The 10,842-nt window shown below is 40.3% G+C and overlaps 2 protein-coding genes across 2 annotated transcripts in view; both read left to right on the forward strand.

The window, feature by feature from the left end:
- Positions 1-3,743, forward strand: part of LOC116087988 (cytochrome c oxidase subunit 7B, mitochondrial) — a 6,864-nt gene extending 3,121 nt beyond the window's left edge. The window contains exons 2-3 of the mRNA XM_031366433.1: positions 1,371-1,495; positions 3,529-3,743. Of these exons, the coding sequence (XP_031222293.1) occupies positions 1,371-1,495; positions 3,529-3,606 (203 nt within the window). The 3' untranslated portion in view covers positions 3,607-3,743. The remainder of the gene's footprint in view (positions 1-1,370; positions 1,496-3,528) is intronic.
- Positions 3,744-7,864: 4,121 nt separating this feature from the next.
- Positions 7,865-10,842, forward strand: part of Atp7a (ATPase copper transporting alpha) — a 114,789-nt gene continuing 111,811 nt past the window's right edge. The window contains exon 1 of the mRNA XM_031366465.1: positions 7,865-8,049. The gene's annotated coding sequence lies outside the window, so the exon portion shown is untranslated. The remainder of the gene's footprint in view (positions 8,050-10,842) is intronic.

The following is a 10,842-nucleotide window of genomic DNA, read 5'->3' on the forward strand; positions in this document are numbered from 1 at the left end:
GTTTCTCTGTGTAGTCCTGGCTGTCCTGAAACTCACTCTGTAGACCAGGCTGGCCTTGAACTCCGTAGACTACACTTGCCTCTGCCTCCCAAGTGGTGGGATTAAAGGTGTGCGCCACCACCGCACAGCCATCTCTGTCAATTTTAATTTCATTTTTCTACATCTGTATGAACAAATCCTACTTGCCTAGATGCTCAGTTAATTCTACTTTCTTGTACAACAGAGATTCATATCTTCATGTATAATTCTCACTTCTAGGCTAGAAATTACCTGATGATAAAATCTCTAAAATCTCTCTCTTATATTTTTTCTACTCTTATTTGTTGAGACAGGGTCTTATACACCCCTGCTGACTCCTGCTCCTGCTTCCACCTTCCAAGGGCTTAGATTACAGATATGCTTGCCTGCTTATATACTCTTATTATATAATTAAAAACTGTATTCTTTACCAATTATTTTAAAATCCTGCTTACCATACTTTGGGGGGCATACTTTTAAGGCGATAAACATTTGATTTTTATTTTTGTTGTGAAAATTTTCAGGAATCCAGAAAAAAAATGAGAATTGTGTGAAGAACATTTACCATTATGTGTCAGCATTTTATTGTATTTTTAAAGTCATGTTTCTGTCCATGTGTCACTTTATCATATTTAATTCTTTTTTTAAAAGATTTATTTATTTTATGTATACGAGTACACTTTAGTTGTCTTCAGATACCCCAGAAGAGGGCATCAGATTTCATTACAGATGGTTGTGAGCCACTCTGTGGTTGCTGGGAATTGAAGTCAGGACCTCTAGAAGAGCAGTCAGTGCTCTTACCCGCTGAGTCATCTCTCCAGTCCCTGTATGTATGTGTATGTATGTATGTGTATATACATATATATTTTTTTTTTGAGAGGGAGTCTTTAACTGTACTTCAAGGTAGCCTAGACTTCACTGTATATCTCAGTTTGGTGTTGCGCTTGTGGCAGTTCTCCTGTCTCAGTCCACCAAGTGCTGAGCTTTCAGGTGTGTGCCTGGTAGTTTTGTCTTATTTTCACAGCATTTGAGAAGGTGCTTACTTGTCCGTCCGCCCTTCCTTCCTTCCTTTCCTTCCTTTCTTTTTATTTTATTTTTTATAGACAGGGTTTCTCAGTGTAGCCCTGTCTGTCTTAGAATTGGCTTCTAATCAGGTTGGTCTCCAACTCAGAAATCCGCCTCTGCCTCCCAAATGCTGAGACTAAAGGCTTGTGCCACCACTGCCCGATCACTTACTTGTTCCCGTGGTTAACATTTAGTCTGTAGAGTTCACCGCCTTTGCTTTCCTGATTGGCAGATGTGTTGTTTTTATTTTGATAACTGATTCATGTATTCCTGTGTTCTTTTCCAAGTTCGAAGCATTCAGCAAGTGGTGGCAAGGCAGACCCATCACAAGAGGGCGCCTACTTTCCATGACAAGTATGGAAATGCTATATTAGCAGGTGGAAGCATCTTCTGTGTTTCTACATGGACATATGTAAGTACTATTAGTTGATTATTTCTTTTGCAGTGCTAGGGATTGAACTCAGGGTATCATACATGATAGGCAAACACTCTGTCATTGAGCTATAATCTCAGGCTCAGTAGTTTTTAATTTAGATATGTTTTATTCTTATGTAGTCTATGTATTGAAAATGTTAAATTTCTAGGATTGGAAACACTATCATCTGATTACCCACCAAATGTGTGTGACTTCCTTTGTTTTCAGCATTCATTCATCTTTTTAATGTTTCCAGTAACAAAGTTTTTGTTGGTTTGCAAGGCAGCCCTTTTCTGTCTTGTGTAGCTGTTAGAAGAATCTTATTTGTGGAGCCCAAGCATGGTGGTATATGTCTGCAAGTGTGAGGTTAGCCTGAGCTATATCATGTACACAGTGAGAGCTTACCTCTAAAACAGTTAAAACATTCTAATGTTGAGTTAAATATGTTCCCCTTCATAATTTGTACATCAGTTCATTACAGGAGAGAAATTCTGACCTATCCTATTTCCATATGACATCAGATTACTGTCATAGGTTATAAAGTACTTAACATTGACAGGGCCCTGGGTTCAATTCACAGCAACAACAACATTGCCATGGTGTCTTTACTAAGATGAAAACATCTATAGATATGCTGGCCAGGTTTTTTTGTTGTATAATTTCTGGATTTTCATATTTTGAATCACCTTTCTAGATTTAGTTCAGTGACTGGATTTCCTTCTAAAATTCTGTAGTCACAACTGAGGCACAAGCCACTGTGGTTGGAGATACACACATGCAATGCCAGCACTTGAGAGATTGAGACAGATAGACTGAGAGAATAATAAGATCAGCTAGAGCTATTGCAAGCCTGAGGTCTGCAACAAAAAAAGCCCAAGACCCAAATGTAATTTTCTTGATAGGTGAAATATACCTTATTTATCATATTTTAGGGTTCTACATCTGTTTTCTGGTAAAAAGTGGTAATTTTGAAATTTTAATAAATATATTTCTGTGTGAGTGATACAGATTGCTTTGTGAGGTGGCATACAACTGTAATCCCAACAGTAGAAGAGATACAGGAAGATCAAGAGTTTAGGGACATCTTTGCTTTATAACAAGTCTAAGATCACTCTGGGCCACATGGAACCAAACCTGTCTCAATAAATCAAAAGGGGTAATTCAACCCTTCCCTGAAATGAAATATACTATTTATATTAGTGCTGAGGATTGAACCCAGGGTCTTCTGTATCTAAGTTTATTCATGTATCTTTAATGTACTTTTTCTATATTTCTGCCTGTTGTCAGATACTAAAATAAATGAATTCTCTTAGGTAGCTGTGCTTGACAGAAGCAGTATTTCAGAGGGAGAAAAAATGTAAAATATAGTTTTTTTTAAAAAAGCATTTATCTTATTTATATGAGTACACTGTAACTGTCTTCAGACATATCAGAAGAGGCCTTCAGATTCCATTACACATGGTTATGAGCCACCATGTGGTTGCTGGAATTGAACTCAGGACCTCTGGAAGAGAAGTCAGTGCTGAGCCATCTCTCTAGCCCTAAAATATTGTTTGATTTAAGAACAATTCAAAATTCATTCTAGCCACATTCTCTGTACTTTTTTTGGGGTTGGGTGTAGTTGGAGACAGTTTCTCTCCAACTACAGCTCAGTAGAGTCTCAGCTGTCCTGGAACTCACGCTGTAGACCAGGGTGCCGTCAAACTCAGAAATCTACCTGCCTCTGCCTCCTGACTGCTGTGATTAAACGTGTGTACCACCACCACCACCACCAGACATTCCAACCACTTAATGGCCAGATGTGGCCAGTGTCTCCTATATTGGACAGTGCAGATTTAGAACATTTCCTTCAACTCAGAATGGACAGCAATTCGTTTTGACCGCTATGTAAAGCACTATATATCCCACGTGACTTACTGTTTATTGTTAAACTAAGCAGATTTTCTTTGTAATTTTGAAGATATAGTTTCCAAGTTGAGAATGGACTGTGGTTTAAATATGTATAACTGACAGCCTTTTAATTCTTACAGACAGCCACACAAATTGGAATAGAATGGAACCTGTCCCCTGTTGGCAGAGTCACCCCAAAGGAATGGAGAGATCAGTAGTCATGCCAGCTGGTACAATAATCAAGGATTGTTTCAAAACCAACTCATAAGTGAATACCAAGTCAAAGAATCATGTACTCATTAAACTATGGCAGATTGAAGAACAAATAAATAAAAAAAGTACCTTGAAACCTTCATTCTAGGTTTTGTTTTCTTCCTTTGTAAATGAAGCCAGGCATGGTGACTTCTCATTTATTTAAGCTGTATTGTCTCTTAAATAAAATGGCTTTTTTCCCTATGAGGTAGTATGAAGGAAATCTATGATCAGGAAGGCATCTTTATAGTAAGCTGCAGTTACAGCTAATGAGTAAATAACTACAGAGCTGTTTTAGAAGACTACTGGATCAAGACTTTGGCCATATAGGTTATACTTAGTGCTCTTTACCTCATAGTTATATTTGGAATTGTCATTAACTCCCTTCTGCTTAGAGACTTTAGACTGTCACCAAACCCAGGGGGATAATGATCCTGTATGAGCTAGGTTTGCTAAAGACTTCTACCTCCTTCCACTGTATGACATAGTCATCTTAATTAGGTGCTAAATTTCCAGCATAATCCTTAATCCTTAGGATCTGTCATATGCTTCCTAGTTATTTAACTGTTGCTGAAAACATAAGAGTATCTGCTAATCATAGGTTTAAAGTATTAAATTCTGATACTCATTGGCCTTTCCTGTTGGTTTTCTGTAATTACAGCAATATTATATAACATTTAGGTTTGAGGATTGTCCTGAGTTTAGTATATGGCAATGAACTTCCTGTGTAAGGTGTCAACTAAACGAATTAATTGTATCCATTACTCCTTTTTGTTAGAGCTGACGTCTAAAATCATTTACAATGTTTTAATAAGCAGAACATGGTTCTAAAAAGCAGAACATGGAATTTCTATTGCCTTTAGCAATTGATAGGAATTCCAGATTCTGTTTACTAGAAAGAGTTTTCAAGATTTCAAAATAACTATGTTAATGCTGCTTGACAAAATTTAAGCTGGGTATGGTAGCATATACCCTCAATCTCAGTACTCTTGAGGCAGGGAGGAGCCCTTTGTAGTGATCCAGGCTTGACTAGCCCTTGACTAGCCTGACTGGCTACATAGTTGAGACACTGTCTCAAAAAAAAAAAAAACTTGGAACATTTTTATGAGATCTGTAGAAATGGTCAAATTAGTACTAATCCATTCAAATATAGATCAATCTGAAATGTTGATAAAACAATAAGTTTAGCACCTTAGATTGTCCAACTTTTGAGCTCAGAACTAGCACTCATTTATAATAAGGTAATATACACTATGACTTGTTCCTGGCAGCAAATGCCCTACCTACTGGCTCAACCCCAGCTTGCTCCTCTCTTGTACTTATTTTTTTCTGTTGTTTTTTTGAGACAAGCTTTCTCTACCTTGTCTTTCCTGGAACTCCATCTGTAGACCAGACTGGCCTTGAACTAACAGATCAGACTACCTCTGCCTCCTGAGTGCTGGGACTAAAGGCATGTGCCACCAAACCTGGCTTTGATGGGTGATTTTAACACTACCATAACCACTAGTAGAAATGAAGCAGTAGTTAGTTGAGTTTTGTCCCCACAATATTGGAACCTTGGTGCTTTCCTGCTTCACTCAAGCAAGCTCTATCTTTAAACTTGTTAGTTATAACTAACACATTACTTTGGATTTTATAATTACCAGGAGTTGGGAGGTCACTAAATGAATTTCTCTATTATGTATTTCTTGTGGCTGAAGACTTCAGACAGCTTACTTCAGAAGCATTAGCAATCCTTTTTTTGGAGGGACTATGAAGTACTGTTAGATTAAGATGGATGCCATAAGTCTGTTTTTAACTTTACTCTGAAATGGAATTATGTATTTTCTATTTCTATGGAGCTGGAGTTACAGACAGTTGTCAGCCGTTCTGGGAAGTACTCTTAACCAAAGAGCCATTTCCTGAGGCCCAGATGTTCTGTTCTTATCTGGTGGCTTCATTAAGGATACATTGATTCCATATTAAAGCAATTTGGCGGTGCTTAGTATTTGCTGAACTCCCAGCAAACCTGAAAACTTTCTAAAGACATTGCCTTATAATGGTTCATTCAATATAGTAAACATGAAAGGAATATTAATATGCTTGAGGATTCAGGGAATAGAGGATGCAAGCAAAGGTGACATTTTAATCAGGCTGTGAGTGATGGAGAAATCAGTGTCTAGATTAACTAAAGGGATAGCTGACTTGCTATTCTGGTTCTCTAAAACTCATTTCCTGGTTCCTCTCATTGAGTGATTTTATTTTTTTATTTTTTATTCTCATGACAATTGTATTGAGGGAAAATGTATCCCAAGTGGCCAAAGGTACAAAGTAGGTGAATAGTGATATTCTTTTTAGTTCAACACCAGTCATTTTGCACCTATAACTCAGTTTGCTGATATTTGGGAGCCAACTTATGAGTTGACTTAGTTCTTTTTAAAAATTTTAATACTCTGTTCCCACATGTTCCCAGCTGACCTTTCTTTCTGTCTTTCTCAGCCCTCCCCTTCTCTGCCTCTACCCCTCTTCCAGGTCCTTACTTCTTCCTCCACAATAAATCTTTATACTAAAACAAATTAATTTTAAAATTATGTGCACATGTGGGTGTAAGTCACCTCAGTTCAGAAGAAGGTGTTAGGTCCCCTCTTAGAGGAGGACCTGGAGTTACAAGTGGTTGTGAACTACCCATTCTTGTACTGAGAATTCTGGAATTTTGATTTCTTTCATCAACAAAGAAAAACAGGAATATGTTTAAGTTTTAATCCCAGGCATGGGATTATGGGGCTGCTTCAAACTATCCACAGCAGCTGTGCATGATTTGCCTGGTGCTCTAGCAGAAGCATGGTTTTGCCAGCTGCAGATTGTTTCTGCGATTGTGTAACATTTGAAATTCTGGGTATATAAATGTTAGTGCCCCGATAGATTGGTTTGTGGTTGGTGGTCTTTCAGGAGGTTTGGTTTTGGTTTGTTAGTAGTCGTGCTCAAAGGAGAAATAAGAAAGAAATTGGTTCCAGGGATCTCTCTCTTCCCCCTCTATCCTTTCTCTCCTATCTAGTGATAGGTGGTGAAATGGGGGTGGGTGGTGGGTTGGGGATGATAAAGGATGGGACAAAGAAGAGCCCACAAAGTAACAAAACCCAGCTGCACATTATCACATTGTGGATGCAGGGAACTGGACTTGGGTCCTCTACAAGAACAATATGTGCTCTTAACCAGTAAGCCATCACTCTAGTCCATTTTTATTTAAAATTTTTTATTTATTTTACATGTATTTATTTTGGGGTGTGCTCTATGTACTACCCCAGGCATAAAGATCAGAGGACAATTTGGGACAATTTGTGGGAGTTCACTCCCTCCACCAGGGATGGAACTCAGGTCAGCAGAAATGGTGGTAAGCATTTTCCTGCCGGGGATTAATCTCAAGGAATTGCCAACCCTGTTGAATGATGTCGTTTTATTTGAGGAAATCGTGTGTGTGTGTACCACATCATTTATGTGGGTTTAAAACACAGTTTCCAGCAGTAGTCTATCATTTGAGTAGATTTATTTTTTGTGTATGGGTATTTTGTTTGCATGGCCATCTGTGCACGAGTAGGCAGTGCCCTAGAAGGCCAGAAGAGGGCATCGATTATCTGGACCAGCTGTTGTGAGCTGCCTTGCATTCTCTGGAAGTGGAGTCATTGGTGCTCTTAAATATTGAGCTATCTTTTCAGCCTGGAGAAAAAGTTTTCTTTGAGGCAGGCTCTTACTCTATACCCCAGTATGGCTAGGAACTCACTCTGTAGCCTAGGCTGGTTTCAATTTATCTTCTTGACTCTTCCTTTCAAGTTCTGGGATTACAGGAACAAGCCACCACGCCAAACCACCATGTCATTTTTCATCAGAGGAATGAGGGGAAGTTCCTGGTTCTGATTTTTCTTGTCTGGAGTTAGTTTAGTAAGTAAACACAGTTTGCCAGGTCTATGATATTTTATGCTGGCAAGGAACTATGGGTGGTTTATGGCAAGCCCTTACTATTCAAGTACTTTTCCCTCCTTTTATTGTTGAGTTTGCCTTAGTTAGGCACTGGGGTTGGGAGCCTAGGGGACGACTGCAAGTACTTAATTCATCTTGGCTGAGGATGCATGCATGCACCAGGGGGCGCAAGGAGCTCGCGGCGCCTGTTCTCTTTCACGTGACGTGGACCATTTCCCTAGTCTGCCCAGCTTCCGGGCCCTAGCATCACCCGGAAGTGGGGGCCGTGGAGGAGGGCGGGGCGAACGCTGTAGGCTGGGGTGGCTGGGGCTGGGAAAGCCATCGAGGGAGGAGCTGCCGCCGCCTGCGCCTAGACTCTTCGGTGTGTGCGAGCGCGGAGGCTGCGTGCTGGTTGATCGCTGCCGCCCTGCGCCCTGCGGAGCTCCAGAGCTCGAACCCCAGCCCTGGAAACCCAGGTGAGTCCCTCAGCGGCTTCCCATCGGCGACTTCACTGAAGGGGCTCTTTTGTCACTTGGTCTGTACGGTCTAGGATGGTGAGAAGGTCACCACTTTAAGCTGGGGCAGTCTCCAAACTCCTTCACAACTCACATATTTAACCACACACTTAGGCTTTACTCTCTCAACCAGGGCAGAGAAAGGAGGCTGGGTCCTGACCTGTGCCACTTTTTTTTTTTTGTACTCTCCTGGAGAGAGTATCTTGATCATCTGTGGCCTGTGCTAATTGTGGACCCGGGAAGGTCTGAACCGCGCACTGGACTTCTTGTGGACAGGGATCTTTGATTAATGACATCTCTTTCTACTTTAGAAAATGAGATCCCGAAGATCACCATCACTGACTAAATCTTTTTCTAAAACGGGGTATTTGGCTTCTTGTCACGCTCTGGGAGCATAAACTAAACGGAGACTCATTACCCCTTTTTGTTCTTTGTGCTCCATTTCCAGTAAAGTTACAGCCATCCCTGTCCCACCCTGCGCTGCTTTTCTGAGGCTCTTCCTCGGCCCCTTTCTCCCTCTTCCTCCCTCTATTCAGTGCGGGGGTGGGGGTTGCATTCAGTGCCTCCCACATGCTGGATTGTATCTTACTTTTGACTCCTTTTGTTGTAGATGCTGAGGTTATTTTAAACACGAACAACACTCATGCTTTTACGAGCCAATATTTTTCGAGGATCTGAACTTTATTTTAATTATAGCCTCATTACTTAATAATACGGCTTTGTATTGAGACAGTGTGTGCAGAACATTGAATTAGGTGTGATATTGAAGTGAGAGAGACGGGATGATGTCAAGTTAAGACAGTTCCTGGACTCAAAAGAGTTTGCAATCAACTGAATCGAATTTGGCCATGAAGACTGTGGGTTCTAGCAGTTAATTGAATAAACAACCTAGATTGTTTCTACCATCCTTCTTAAAGAGAGATTATTTTGAACAGAGGTTTTAGGTTTTTTTTTTCAGACTTTCTTGTATCTATGGTAATGCAGGTTTTATTATTATACTGAGTGTCCCGAAACGAAGTAGGAAAGGAACACACAGTCACTTAGTCACTTAAAATCCCAGTAACACATATTACAACCAGGAAGTGTTGTAAAGGTGTATGGAAAGGAGCACTGGAGCTGGGTTTGGAACAGTGAACAGGACTTAGCTCTGTAGGATAGGAGGAATGGAGGAATAGTCCAGGCACAAAAATACTGGTAAGACCACACTGTACAAACACGTCTCTATTTCTAACAACCACACCTTTCAAGATTTCAAGAGGGGAAAAAAAGAATAAGGTCTGTGGAGGTAGTTTGGTGGTAGAGTGTTACCTTTCCATAGGCGAGGCCCTGGGTTTTCTTGCTGGCACCTTGAAATAAAATCAAAACATAAAAGAAGTCATGAAGGATAGTCATATAGAACTAACTGTTAACCCCACCAAAAGCCTACATGTAGAGAAAAAATGGGAATGATAAACACAGTTAATGTATGAGGTTTAATCGCGGTATAACCTGAAATGTAAAAAACACTAAAGTAAATAGGCATCGTCCCTATGAGGGAACATGCCTTGCCTTCCCCTTGTGTCTCTTTGTTGAGCCTCAATCAGTTTTTAATTCTGATTGAGTATTGTGTCTTAATTTAAAAAAAATGGCAACTGGGCGTGGTAGTGTCCACCTTTGATCCCAGCAGTGGGGAGGCAGAGGCTGGTAGATCTCTTGAGTGCAAAGCCACCCTGGTGTACAGATCGAGTTCCAGGACAGCTAGGGCTACACAGAGAAACCCTGTCTCGGGGGGGAAAAAAAGTTGGCAATGAATAACAATTTTTAAAGCCAAAACTTGTTCCAGTTTCCCCTCAAGGAATCCTTGCATTTCTCCTCCAAATTGATTTCTCTCTCTGTCTTGGTAATGTGACAGAAACTCTTCTAGCCAGTCTTAGATCTTGATTTGCGGCCCCTAGCCAGGTTAAACAGTTTTCTTCTGAAGAATAGGTTAACAGCTTTGTTTCTTAATGCAGAAGGCTGCTTTCTTTGAAAACAAACAAACAAACAAACAAAGTAACAGGCAGTGATGGCACATGCCTTTAATGCCTTTTAATCCCTTTTATGATAGGGGAAGGTGGGTTCTCCATGAGTTCGAGGCCAGCCTAGTCTACAGAGTGAGTTCCAGGACAGCTGGGACTACACGGTGGAACCCTGTCTCAAAACAAAACAGAACAACAACAACAACAAAAAGAACTGATTTTTATCTATATACTATATTCAGATTTGTTTGTCAAAATATTAATTGTAAATTTTGACATTACAGAAAGTGAAAATATATTGACTTCCCAACTAGGGAAGTAAATTGTCAGAGCTATTTGTCTGAGCTGATCCAGTTCTTAATATATATGAAACTAATATTTTAGAGTTTTCTCCTGAAATCCCCATTACTCATCTTTATTAAAGGGACAGTCCAAATTTTCCAGGTATTTTTGATCTTAAAAATTCTGTTTTGAAACAGGGTCTCTCACTGCATAGCCTTGGCTATCCTGGAACTCAGGCTGGTCTTGAACTCATGGAGATCCGCCTGCTTTTGCCTACTGAGTTGTGAGACTAAAGGCGTATACCATTGTGCTTGGAATAAATATTTATGTATGTATGTGTGTCCTTTGAAACTAGGAGATCGTGTCTGATGCTCTGGAGCTCTGGAGCCGAGGTTACCAGAGGTTATGAATTTACCTGCCATGGGTGCTGGGCACTGAACTTAGCTCAGGAAGCGGAATCCATCTCTCCAGTCCC

This window comes from Mastomys coucha, chromosome X (assembly GCF_008632895.1).
Source record: "Mastomys coucha isolate ucsf_1 chromosome X, UCSF_Mcou_1, whole genome shotgun sequence".
Classification (NCBI taxonomy): domain Eukaryota; kingdom Metazoa; phylum Chordata; class Mammalia; order Rodentia; family Muridae; genus Mastomys; species Mastomys coucha.